Source organism: Gossypium raimondii, chromosome 13, assembly GCF_025698545.1.
Source record: "Gossypium raimondii isolate GPD5lz chromosome 13, ASM2569854v1, whole genome shotgun sequence".
NCBI lineage: Eukaryota > Viridiplantae > Streptophyta > Magnoliopsida > Malvales > Malvaceae > Gossypium > Gossypium raimondii.
This window is the reverse complement of record NC_068577.1, coordinates 50,620,346-50,633,708: the sequence shown is the minus strand read 5'-3', so window position 1 is coordinate 50,633,708 and position 13,363 is coordinate 50,620,346. Positions and strand designations below refer to the sequence as shown.

Below are 13,363 nucleotides of genomic sequence, written 5' to 3'. Positions count from 1 at the left end.
AACATTATAATAATAATTAAGTGGGTAAAATAAAACGAATTTTATTGCCTTTACCAATAAAATATGAAAGGAGAGAGGACGAGTTCTGGAAATATTTCCCTAGGATGTGGAGGCCCAAGCAAGCATATTACAGTAGTGGACCCTAAGACAAAGATCCAAAATTTTAATGTAAAGACATAAAAGGCAGTGCCACGTCCAAGTTTCTATTTATTTCCTTCTCCTTCCAATTTCTCTTTCATTTTGCTTTCTTCCCCTTATAAAAATACACTACTTTTTATCATCCAAAGTCATTTCTTTCTCCCTCTCTTCAAATTCAGCAGTTTTGATCCAAAAGGTAAAAAAATTCAAATACAATCCCAAAATTCTTCATTACCCATTACTCAGAAAAAATCTACTTTCCTTTGTTGTCCTTTAATCAAATTATTATTAATTTTTGTTTTGCAGGTGGTTAATTCCAAGTTCACCTTTCTAGTCTTTAAGGTTTATGTCAATCGGCTTTCTGAAGCATGTAAGTCATATTGCTTCTATTACAATTATGAGCTTGGGTTTTTTTTTTTTTAATTTTCAATTGAAGTTTGTTCGTTTGTTACTTAGCTTCATTATTTATTTATTTTGTTAATTTTCGAATTATGCTATAGAAATAATTGCTCAGGGAACTTGTTAAGGAAGGTATATTTTCAATGGAGATAAGAAAAATAGCAAAAACCGAAGAGGAAAAGCCTTAAGTAATTAAAAATGTATGAATGGTTGTGTAAGTGTCACGTGATTGTCCTGGATCAAGATGCTTTATGTAACTCATTAAGTGTATTGGAATCTTTGTAGAAGCTTCATGCCCAGGTGCGCTGCTGCCGGCTTCTATTGGGACGTAGGCACATTTTTCTTTTGTTGTTGATGAAGCTCATTGTTTGTATCATTTTCTATTGTGTTTCGTGTGTGCTGTGTATTATTTATATACGTCTTTAGGGATATGGTGAACCGTCTAACCCTTATTGCCGGAAACTTTAAACTCCGCTGTTGGTGAGTTTTGTTTGTAAGCAAATGTCAAGACTATAGGGAGCTTGCAAATTGTAAAAGGATTGATTAGGGACTTTGAATGTGTGTCCTCTGATATTTATATAGTTTATCACAACTTTGACAGTTTAATGACCTGCAAATTTTATGGCATCAACCCTTACCAATTTCCCCAAAAAGGCGAGAAAACTGATGGTCTTCATCTTTGTGCACTGTTAGTTTCTTATCTTTTTTCATATTTGCTAGAGTGGTTTTCAAAGTTTTGTTAAGCTTGTTTACTGTTGCATTTCACTTTAGGGAATCTGCTCAAGAAGCTCTTCTTCCTGGATTGCCGGATGATTTGGCTTTGAGATGTCTAGCCAGGTTGTCACATGGTTACCATGGGGTGCTTGAATCTGTCTCAAACAGGTGGAAAGATTTGGTTCGCAGCCCCGAGTATGCAAATTATAAAGCTAACCAAGGATGGTGTGGGGATTGGTTATTTGTTGTGACCGAACGTTCCAATAATCAGTGGATTGCCTATGATCGTGAAGCCGATAGATGGCATCCTTTGCCAAAGATTCCAACTGAACATGATGGCTTACAGCATTTTGGATTTTCATGTGTGTGTGTCCACAATAGGCTCCTTGTGATCGGTGGCTCCCATGCTCCACGTGATACTGCTTATCCGCGTCAAACCCCTGTGATAACAAATGCTGTTATACAGTTTGATCCTTATAAGAAACAGTGGACCAGATTATCGAGTATGCAAACACCAAGATCTCACTTTGCATGCTGTGTTATGTCAGGGAAAGTTTATGTTTCTGGTGGGCGCAACTTATCTTATCCTCGAGGGCTTTCTCTTGCTGAAGTTTATGATCCGCTAGGTGATCGGTAAGCTCCAGTTTTTCAAGGATGATATGTTATTGTTTAATATTAGAAGGTTGATAAAACATCTAACTGTAACTGTAACTCTCTACTACTTGCATCTGGTGCATCGTTGATGACATCCGGTGGATTTTTAATTGTTTGAAAATGTGTCCGAATCATATATTTCTTACCTTTTTAATCTATAACCTATGTATGGTTTTCTTTTATTTGCAAAATTCCTTTGGCTTGGTTTATGACTTCAATGGTAGTTGCAGTTGGGAGGATATGCCAGAAATGCCGAATCCACAAATGGACTGCCTAGGTATATCATATAAAGGCAAATTTCATGTTTTGAGTGACCAGGTAGGCTTGGCAGAGCAGAACCCATCCGAAATTTTCGATCCATCAAATAAAACATGGTGCACAGTCAATGACATATGGCCTTTTTCGAGGGCAATGCAATTTGCAGTTCAAGTGATGGGGGATGATCAAGTTTATACCGTGGTGGATTGGGGGGAGAGCTTAGTTAAAACTAGAGATTCTTTAAGAGGAGAGTGGTACAATGTTGGTGCTGTTCCTCCGGTTCATCTTCCTGATCACTGTCGAGAACTTGAGGCCTTTGGTTATGGTTTTGCTGCACTAAGACATGAATTATATGTTCTTGGAGGAAAGGTTCTCAAGTGGGAAGATTCAGGGGCTGGGAGGTTTGATGTGGTGAGGTTAGCTGGGGTGAGAGTTTGTGATCCGTTACGGAGGCCATTAAACTGGAGGGAAATCCGGCCGATGTGTAGTCCAGCTGGTGGTTCGATCCTAGGCTGTGCCTCCATGGAGGAAAAATACACTCCTTGATTCAGAAAAAAGAAAAAATTATTTTCTCATGTACTCTCCAGAACCAAGCACCCTTAACCATAGAGCAGCAATACTGAAATGCAAATTCACATGCAGCAGCAGCACATATCTCTAGATGGCAAACCTGGAGTCACATGAGTCCCAGAGCGAATTAGAACCCTCGGGTTTATTTCGAGTAACCAATTACCGTCACAGAACATAGCACAGCAGAAGTTTGTCTAGATCTGTTCATGTTATTAGTTGGATATGTTATTTCAAGAGAAATCATGGAAGTTGACTACAATTTACCCCCTTGTACCCTTTGTTCTTCATATATGTAATAATCATCTCTGTAATTCTCAAAATTTTCAAATATGCTGTTGAACAGTGCTTGCAGAACTTGGAAGTAATCCTGTTATTCATAACCCGCAGAACTTGTAAGTAATCCTGTTATCCATAACCCGCAGAACCTATAATGCAGCTAATGCTTGTTCTAATCCGGACTCAGGATGAGTGTTGGATATGGCTTGCAGAACCTGTAATCCTGTTTTTTCATAGCCCCCAAAGCTTGTGTTATGGTTGCCATGAACAACTTGTGGAACTTCTGAAATGTAGGTGCAGTTGCTTGTTCTGAGCTGTCTGGTCAGCTAATGCAGGTAATGTTTGTTCTAATCCACACATGGATTAGTTTGGACAGGTAAGTATTTAAAATTCGTCCTAACTTGTTAATGAACATTACACTTACCACTTGTGACCAAACTATGATTGAACTTCAGTTTTCTGTTGTGTATCTCAGACATGAACTGATCATTAACCATACTGAGAACATGTCTAACAATTGTAAAATATGTCAACATGCTAGCATCAAGTATCACCAATGGTAACTCAAAATCACATTATTATCTTATTCAAATAATATTGGACTGCTACAAATAGTTTTCTGTAAATTTGTAGCTATCTTTTTTTCACATTAATGGACGTATGTTATTGTTTGAAATTGAATACGTCTATAGCATATTGGTTTGTCGGAGCCACTTACTCAGAGTGTGGCTTCGGTGATCTGTTCCTCGATTGCAGCTTTGGCTGCGGCTGCAGCTGCAGCAGCAGCAGCAGCAGCAGCTTCACTGCACTTTTTCTCCTCGGCTTCTTTAATCCGCATTTCGATGTCCGCCTTTCTTGCAATAAGGATTTCTAATCTCTTATTAGTTCTCTCTAGCATTCGATTTAGCTTGCTAAGATCTTTGACTTTGCCTTTTCCCTCACCTTCTTCATGATCTTTATCCTTCTTCTTTTTCTTCTTTTTCTCTTTTGTCTCGTCATCTTTCTTCTCTTTGTGTTCATCTTCTTTCGGCTCTTTATCGTCTTCCTTCTCTTGCTTCTTTTTCTTTTTCTCTTTTCTTTTCTTTTTCTTATCTGAATCTGAATCAGAAGACGACGAAGAAGATGAAGATGATGACGAGGAAGAAGAAGATGACGATGACGACGATGAGGAAGAAGAACCTTTATCCTTCTTCTTCTTTCTCCTCCTCTTCTTTTTTTTCTCTTCGGATTTTCCTTCTTCTAACTCTTTATCCTTTTTCTTCTTTTTCTTTTTCTCTTTCTCTTTCCCATCTTTGTCTTTCTTCTTCTTCTTTTTCTTTTCTTTCTCTTTCTCTTTCTCTTCGTCTCCCTTAACCTCTTTATCCTTATCCTTTTCCTTCTCCTTCTCTTCTTTTTCCTTAACCTCTGTATCCTTCTCCTTCTCCTTCTCCTTCTCCTTCTCCTCTTCTTTTTCCTCGACCTTCTTCTCTTCTGTCTCTACCGATTTCGCCTTCTCTTCATTCTCACCGCTCGGCTCCATATTCTTCGTCTCCACTTAGAAATGCAATTCTTCCTTCTTGACCTTTATGGATTTAGACTCTTGGCCACAACTCCAACTCGCATCCTTTCCCGCTTTACTAAACAAAACAAGACCAAAATGTAAGTAGAAACTTGGGATATAAGACGTATGATTGTTCAAATCTCAATAAAGAGTACTGCAACAATCTCATCTCAAACTCTAGGAATCCCTTATGATGTGCTTTTGAGATCCAAAGCTCATACTTCAACTGCCATTGTAAGAAAAGGAAACATATTGCATATTGTAAGAACAAAGAAGACAAGAAAGGGTTGCTAGGCCAATGCAAAGGAAATATATATATGAAGTGTTCATGAAACATCCAAAACCAAAATAAACATATCAAAACACCAAGAATCAACAAAAATCAAACTTTTGTATTAACAAGCATTAAGAAGAGAGAAATGGGTGCAAAAGAAAAAACTAATCTTGAAACATGCAAAACCAAAATAAACAGCATGGAATCTAAACTCACAGGTACGTGCGCCTTAAGCCAAAAAAAAACCTCTGATTTTGCAGATGGAAATGGTGTCAGAGTGTGTGTAAAAAAATGGAAAGGGTGAGTTAGTTTATATAGCAAAAAGGACGGGCAGTGATTGGGAAGCGAGGAAGATGGAGGGTGAGTCTGAATGTTACACTGCAAAACGCCACGCGGTCCAACCATCTCTGCCTTTCTCCTCTCACTTGTTGCTTAGCTGCTTTGTCGGGTCGCTTTTCCAGCTTATTCTATTCTATTCTTTTCCAATTTATATAATATTTTCCACCTCATTCTATTCCTATTTACATATTGTTAATATTTATTAGACTTGGTCCATCAATTTTGAAGATACATGTTCAAGAAGTGTTAAGAAATCTTAAACTACATAATCTAATAACATTTTTTATTTTATTGTAATTATACGATTAAATTTTTCATTTTATTTGACTCAATTTTAACTCTAAATTTTGAGTGCAACCATAAATTATTATATTTAACAAAATGGTTGAACCCATCCATCATCTCTAACAATATTTTGCCTTCTATCACCATGCAGAAATAATAATCATAAATTTGAAGTTCTTTCTTTTGGAAAGGTTACATGTTGCACCAAGTTGAAATTTGAGAGGGTTATCCTGCTTCATTTTTTTATAAATAAACAAAATACTTATCCAAAAGAAAGAAACAAAGAATTAAAAAAAAATCGAATAAATCACATGATACCAGAATGGTCTATTACAAAACTGTCATTGAAATCCTTTCTCTATGCAAATTTACACATGTAACAGTAAAAAAAAAAATTGCAGAACCTCAGATTTACAGCAGAGTTTCAGTTTCTCTCCCATGAAGACTAATAAGAAGGGCAATTTTAATGCTAAAGGCTGCAATTCTTTCCACTGTTCTTCTAATGTTAGAAAACTTTGACTGTATAAACCATATAAAATAACTCTCTGGTTTTTCTTTGTGCCTGGAGAATTTGATTGAATGAATCTACTCAATGAAGACAAAAGTAATTGACTACTTATTTTATCTCAAAAGCTGTGAAATAAAAGAATGGCTGCTACCCTTGTGACATGAAAAGTTTCATTGCAGAACAACTCACCGGAAACTGAATTCAGTCCTTTGATGATGTAGGGAGGAGTTTGTATCATCTCCTGTGACCAGTTAGTCATTTGGATCCCATTCTTCATCATGATCAATCAGCGATGTTAAGCTACTTGTGGCATCAACTGCATCGGGTTCTAGCTGTTCAACTGTGTCATTATCATCTTCTGCTGATTCCATGTCGTCGTTTCTAGCCCCTTCAGCCCTAGCCAACTCCATCCATTTGGGGCACTCCTCTTCACCTCCAAAAACAATTCTGCCATCTTTGCCTTTTATTTGTTTCGTGGTTTCAACAGAAGGGATTCTGCAAGAGCATTCGGGAAGTGGATGCGACAGAAAAGAGTTAGGCTTCGACAACAGGGATTGCCTGAAGAAACCATCTTCACTCAAACTTCTGTTGAGATGTTCCTTAACCGATAACATCCAATCACGCTTCGGATGGTACATTTCATCACGCGTAATGTTGAAAAGTGCAGCAATAGTTTTCCTGTTTGAAGAAATGAAACAGATGGTGTCAAACATAAATATAAAGATGAACTAATTTTTATTCAAAGAAACTTAGCTAGAATCTGGTGGCAGGCAAACTAACCAACTAGCAGGTAAGGGGGAGAAAAACAAGATTGCCATGAAAGGAAGTTTATCACTTTGTTTAAAGAAGCTAATTAACTACATGATCTCAAGAATAGATAACTAAAATCTTATAGATTCCTCCCAAATATGCGAATATTATGACAATGATCTACAGAATTCCAGAGAAGAATTTGAATAGCATGTAAATATATAAAAAAGAGCAGCATTTTGTGCATATAGACCTATCTGGTCGGTATGTCCTAGAAGAAGCCCTCTCGTATAACCTCTGTCCTATAACCAAGCCTGAGAAATCTGGCCATCCACTGCCATCGTTGTTAAAACCAGGAAAAAGAGCATCTGCTTCCACAGAGACGATATAATCTAGGGCATCCCAAATTAACCTGTGCGCTTGCATCCTATGTTCCATAGGTGAAGGGTCCGGTTCTTTGTCCTTCTCCAGAATCCAAGCATACCAACCTTCTTTTTCATGTTGGTATATGGGCCTATCAGGAGGTGGAGGAAGAGGCCGGGGCCGTGGACCAGCCTTTTTCCACTGGTCTATAAGTTGCTGTTCTCTTTTTGGAAGAGGTAGTCGGAAAATATCAGCAGGCAGAGGTGCTTCAGGACCGACTAAGTCTGACAACTCTGTTTTGCTGCACAATGTAGTGCGATCTACTAGGTTCCCAAACAATGCACGTAGAGGGATCAGAAGACGTTGACCACCAAAAGTTTTAGATCCTGCCAGGTATATAATTGTTTTAGAAGGATAACCCATTGCACGAAGAAGAAGCCCAACCTGAAAAAATCAGGAAATAAATGAATATAAGAGAAGCACAACAATCCATTATGTTGTCATTAAAACATCCTTAATGTCTTCTTGACTGGAGGATTATCTCTAGTACTTATTAGGCTATATGTTTAAAAGGGTTAGAGTGGATTTTGCATTTTCATTAAGGAAATATGAGTCATAATCATAAATACTCTAGTTTGGTAATGTTACAACAGCACTGGATCAGTGGAATACTAAGTTTTCCGTATCCGGTCGTACTTTATTTCTGCCCTTCTGGTTTTCTCACTCTTTTTCCCAACTCTTTCGATCCTGTTTTCTCTCCATTGTATTCCTCATTGTCTCCTGAGTTACTTTTATGATGACCGAACATGTAGGCGTTTCCAAGGCTGTATATATATGCTAATAAAGCTTAAAACTACAATCAATTAGTCTTTCACTTTACAAAAGCCATTTTTCTCATTTTCAACATTGCTAGCTCAGATTGGCTAATACTAATAAAATTTCTTAATGGCTGGCTGAGTGCCTCAATGTTCTTTCCCAAACAAAATAGAATTCAGAACCAATAAAAGCATACTTGAGAATCCAATCCCATAATTAGAGGTCAGAAAGTTGTAAAAGCTTAAACTTCGATAGATAAATTTCAATCAACTGAACTTGCAACAAGGAAATTGCTGGGATTATCAAAGGATCCTACACAAATAACATGTATCAGGCACAACCTCAGTCTGCAACAGTGAATTCTATTTGTAACATACCTCTTCAGGCATGAGAGGACATGAACCATTTTCTCTTCGAGAGTGTGAGTCAACGCTTAGTTCATCATTAATGATTCCTTGCTTGATCAACTGTGCCCTTCGGTATTGTATAAGTTCCGTATGAACATCCTACAAGTAGCACCAAATACTTGGATGAAGTAAAGAAAAATACATAGAACTGGACAAACATGACAATTGAAGTCCTTCGATTATTTTTTTGTTAAATTTGCAATATACTTCAAAAGAACATCAAATGCTGAATTTGACATAGACTTCAGGGCAGTTAATGAAAAGATGGAATGTAGGGTAGACATGGATACGGGAAAGAAAAGACATAAACAGCTGACCTGGAAAAGTTCAGCACAGCCATGATACGCCAAGGTGTCTCTTACTAAACCCGGATGATATGCTAGGAAAGGCTGTCCCGATGCTCGTAGCCTGCAGGAAGATTAGTAAGCTCTGATCCATCCAAAAGTAGGCATATGATACTTGTGCAGGAAGATGCATTACAAAAAGATGATATGTAGCACAAAGAATCGGATAAATCTTGATTGAGCATTGGATTACTTTTATATATTTTACTTGCACTTCAATGACTTAAGACTTCAGGAGAAAGGCAAAAGGAAATTATACCTCTCAACCATCCGGAGGCCAAGGATCTGAATTTCAGGACGAAACTGGAGTGCATGAAAAGCAACCCTGCATCTAAGCCTCTGAAACTCGGACATACTAGGTGGAAGAATTGACTGAAAGACACATGGTTACTACTTTAATATTTAATCTTATAGTTTGACTTTGAGTTAAAAGTATGCTATCACAAGAAACACTAAACTATTTTCAATCAGGCTCAGTTTAATTCACTGCAAATGATTTCTAGAAATTTTTCTAAAAAAATCCTAAAAGATAGATTCATGAAAAAAAATTGTTCTCTGTTGTTTGGAAGGTCTTAGAGAAATCAATTTCTGGCGTTTACTGTTCATTTAAAATGAAAACACCCAACATCTTCCTCTTTCTTCCCTTTCGCAGTTACCTCTCTCTAACCCAAAACACCACCGGATTCTAGCTCCAGTCAAACAAGTTTGTCAAAATCCAACACTAAGTCAAACAATAAATAGAAACAGATGCATAATATTCACCTGTGAGGTGTGGTATATTTCCCTTGCCTAACATAAAAACCATGAAGCACGGTTTACTTGCTTATAAATTGAGGACTTTTTTTGCACTTGAGACAGACATGCAATCACCTCTAACACTCAAGCAGGGAAATTACACAAAGAAACATAAAATTTTACTATCAGTCAAAAACCTATATTGCACCAGCAAACTGCTAGCAAAAATTAACTTCAAATGTTTCTTGAGAAAAGAAAAGTACAATTATAAGACTTTGAACTACCTTCAGGCACCCTCCACCCGTGACAATCAACCCAACAACCTTTGCTTTCCTTAAGTTTGGCAAAACTTCTTTGACATAAAAATTTGGAGAAGCAGAATTTTTGGGCTTGAAAGTAGGGAACTCACTCCTTCGTCTCGCGGCCTTTAAATACTCAGGCAAGCTTTTTACAATATTGACGTCATTTTTAAGCAACATGATAAACTGCTCCTCATCGTAAAGATAGGAAAAACTCTTGAATTTGTAACTGTATAACAATGAATCGGGTAAGAACATATCATACAAGGCCTGAAAATCAATTTATAACAAATACAATAAGCAACTATACCTGACACCTTTTGAGCGGGTACTTTGTTGTATCTCTGGAATTACAAGAGTAGCATTTAGAAGCCTGGATATGGTGACAAGATCACAGATCTAGAAATTTAACAAATATGTTACAAACGGCCAATAAAAATAAAGGAAAAAGATACTTTAGTGCATCTAATAGGTCATACCGAAGATCTTATCTTCTCGAATCCACCAAAAATTTTTGCATAGATGAAACCATTAGTGTTTTCATCTGGAACTGTTAAAGGAGAGATGATTATTTACTAATCAACAGATTAAAAGAATTATTTTGAAGATATTCAATTATCAAGCAACAAGAACAGCCAAACAAGAAGTAGCAGTTTTATTTAATTGGAAAGTCAACAGAATATTGCAATTCTGATCAAACTTATGTAGTAAAAATATTATTAAGAGTTATCATAAACTATGTTACTTGGATTCGATTGTAGATGTTGGATACAGGTATGTTCAAGTTTTTCTAAGTTTTCATGTATTAGGAGGATCATATCTCCACGCTCATGTCCAGGAATGAGAACTTCAAGAAAAATGAGGAATTGCAGTAACATAGATCATGGAAATTACAAAGAAAATTGTACTATCAGCAGCTCATTAAATTACCTGCCACTGCTATATTGCTTTTGTCACAAACTTAGATTTAAAAAACACAAATATAAACCTAATGGACATTTCTCATCATCATCATCAGAGAAAAACTTCTTATACAAGCTGAAGATGTAGATATGTTGGTATAACCTAAGTCCCCACTCTTGAAACAGCAGAGTTCTACACTTCAAACAAGAACATGAATAATTTCATATGCACCTCAGTCATCAAGAACTGTGAAGGAAAAAAAAAAGAGTTCCATTGGCAATAACGAGAAAAAAAAATACAAAAACATTAGTGGTTAGTCCACGTCATGGGAGCATTCAGTGGTCCTCGCAAATCAAATGATGAAATCTATTTCTCAATTGATTTCAAGATAGGAATCAACCAACATGAGCTAGGACATTACAATTTATCAATGCCATTTCAAAATTTAATAGTGCTCTAAACTTTTTGAAATTGCATAGATAATCATTGGTCCAGCTTCTTCTACTGATCATGGCTTATCATTAAGATGTCAAATCAGGGGTATATCATAACTAAGAAAGCTAAAAATATTATCCAAATTAAAAAACGGTGCAAGATCTAGTTAGCCTGTTATCATCACCTAGACAACAAAGATAAATCTATCATTACTTCATTATAAAAAACATATAAATTTGACAACCTCTTGAATACATGGGCACATTATGTCTATGTTGCCAGTGTCCAACAACTGTGTCTAACACATTTTCAGACATGGTAGGCGATATGACCCTTCAAAAACATGTACCCCTATCCGACATTCAGCATTATGGTTTTTTGGCAGTATAAAAGCATAACTACATAATTAAGTAGTTTGAGCAAAACCCTTTACCAGGATAGCTGCTTCTGGGGTTTGCATGTGGTTGCAAAGACTCCAGAGACCTCACAGCACCCCATAGCCTCTTATTTCTTCTAGTCTTCAACTTAGGAACAAATAAACAGCATCAAACCAACAAATTATACAACCAAACAGATGAAGAAAAAGCATTTGTTCTTCAAATCCGAAAATATATATAACTTACTGGTGATCCACTATTAGGAAAATCATGGCTTAAAGCCTCTTTTGCACTATACTGGACTAAATTCATACTTGAAAACTTTGTCATTGAAAGATGAGCAACCAAAGATGCCAAAGATAGAGTCAATACAAATAATGCAACCCATTTTATCTTAGATTTGAACGCCATCTTAACTCAAAAAGTTACTTTCTTGGATGTTGAATTTAACACCCAATTCTCCCTACAATCCAAAAATCCAAATATATACATTAAAATTCCAAAAAACCACATTAAAACAAATCAAAGTAAAATAAAACATAATGAAAAAATACTTTTTTTTTCTTTTTTTACCTGGAAAGTTGCAGCAAGCCCCCAGTGAAGAGAACCCAGTTCTAGAAAACCACCAAACAACATGAAGAACCCAGATTTGAATCAAAGATTTAGAACCTTCTTTTTCATTTTCCCCCTTGATTTATTAGGCTGGAAAACAGGGAATTGGGAAGTGGGTAGAGTTCAAATCTGGATTGGAAGCAATGGACTTAACACAAAACTTTAAACACCCTCCGATGCAATCACAAGGGAAAAAATCCCACAACAAGACAAACAGAGAAATATGGAAGGAACTTTAACAGAGAATTGATAAGAGAGAATGCATGAAGAAGAATGAAGAGAGGTTAAGAGAAAACAAAGTGTTTCAAAGAGGATGGAGAATTCTCATTGTAAATTCGTTAATGCGTGTATGACTGAAACTAAGTTATATTACACTTACCCACTTAGCTAACACTTAATTCACGTTTAGACAGCTAATACTATAATTAACTTTTACTTTGGGTCAAGTAGATACTCTAAGTTAAAGCATGGTGCCTACTTCAATACATTTACCAAATTTCGATCACTTCACATTTTATTCAAATTTACTGGTTGAATTTTAGTTAGATTGGTATTAGCATTAGAAGAATGTAAGTTTAAGCGCACTGAGTATGTTTATCCTCTTATTTTAAGGTTAAAAGAGATTATATATAATTTTAGACATTGTATTAAAATAAATAAATTCTATTGAGATTTAATCTATGTTTAAATGGATATTTCATTTTAGTGTTTTTGGATGGATATCATTGAACGAGATAAAAAAGAAACAAAGAATGATAATAGTGATATTAATTATTTTTGGAGAGATATTCACTTATATATTGATATAAAGTTATTTTAGTTTTACACTATTTAGCATAGTTTTATATAATTAATATATTAACAATTTAATCATGATATTTTATATTCCATTCGGTAGATTATGCATGTTGCATTTGATGTATTTGTTTCATGTAAAAAGACTTTTCATTATTTAATCAATATTAATATAAAAATATTTTAGATCGATACCACGAGATATCGAATTGATTAAAAAATTGCATGCATGACAAGTATAATCATACTGAAAAATATAATAATTAAATCGTTAAAATATTATCCATACAAAATTACATCAGTATTGTGTTACTTTAAATGACTATATTACATCGATAGCATTTTACAGTGGGTTTCTATTACTGTTTATTAAGGAGAAATCAATTTATGAGAAATTTATAAAAGCTTAATTGAGATATAGTAGTGAATAATTATGTAAGGTTATAACATACTTGGTATAAAGTTTTAATATTACCGAAATCAATCATAAAAGATGAAAGTGATTTATAAATAGTAAAACAAAATGCTTAGCTAAAAAGACAATGGTGATTAATATAACATTAGGAACAGAT

At 35.5% G+C, this 13,363-nt stretch overlaps 3 protein-coding genes across 7 annotated transcripts; 1 reads left to right on the top strand and 2 right to left on the bottom strand.

Annotated features, from left to right (window-relative positions):
* Window positions 1–200: 200 nt before the first annotated feature.
* On the top strand, window positions 201–3,113 carry LOC105782522 (F-box/kelch-repeat protein At1g16250). 4 transcript variants are annotated; one of them, XM_052625916.1, is made up of 6 exons: window positions 201–334; window positions 445–508; window positions 826–1,017; window positions 1,139–1,225; window positions 1,309–1,884; window positions 2,136–3,113. In XM_052625916.1, the coding sequence occupies exons 3-6, from the start codon at window positions 968–970 to the stop codon at window positions 2,707–2,709; spliced, it is 1,287 nt and encodes a 428-aa protein (XP_052481876.1). In that variant the 5' UTR covers window positions 201–334; window positions 445–508; window positions 826–967; the 3' UTR covers window positions 2,710–3,113. The 4 variants fall into 4 exon arrangements, with proteins under 4 accessions (XP_052481876.1, XP_052481875.1, XP_012462761.1 ...); XM_052625915.1 differs by having other exon boundaries at window positions 823–1,017; XM_012607307.2 differs by lacking the exon at window positions 826–1,017.
* Window positions 3,114–3,569: 456 nt separating this feature from the next.
* On the bottom strand, window positions 3,570–5,638 carry LOC105782523 (uncharacterized). The gene is made up of 2 exons (XM_052625917.1): window positions 5,040–5,638; window positions 3,570–4,625 (listed from the first exon to the last, which is right to left on the bottom strand). Exon 2 carries the CDS (start codon window positions 4,526–4,528, stop codon window positions 3,728–3,730), a length of 801 nt encoding a protein of 266 aa, XP_052481877.1. The 5' UTR covers window positions 4,529–4,625; window positions 5,040–5,638; the 3' UTR covers window positions 3,570–3,727.
* Window positions 5,639–5,731: 93 nt separating this feature from the next.
* LOC105782521 (protein EMBRYO SAC DEVELOPMENT ARREST 30) lies at window positions 5,732–12,344 on the bottom strand. Of its 2 annotated transcripts, none has more exons than XM_012607304.2 (11): window positions 11,958–12,344; window positions 11,631–11,847; window positions 11,441–11,531; window positions 10,149–10,219; window positions 9,980–10,068; window positions 9,655–9,898; window positions 8,895–9,007; window positions 8,609–8,699; window positions 8,262–8,390; window positions 6,959–7,512; window positions 5,732–6,633 (listed from the first exon to the last, which is right to left on the bottom strand). In XM_012607304.2, the coding sequence occupies exons 2-11, from the start codon at window positions 11,793–11,795 to the stop codon at window positions 6,207–6,209; spliced, it is 1,974 nt and encodes a 657-aa protein (XP_012462758.1). In that variant the 5' UTR covers window positions 11,796–11,847; window positions 11,958–12,344; the 3' UTR covers window positions 5,732–6,206. The 2 variants fall into 2 exon arrangements, with proteins under 2 accessions (XP_012462758.1, XP_012462759.1); XM_012607305.2 differs by having other exon boundaries at window positions 11,441–11,525.
* Window positions 12,345–13,363: the final 1,019 nt, after the last annotated feature.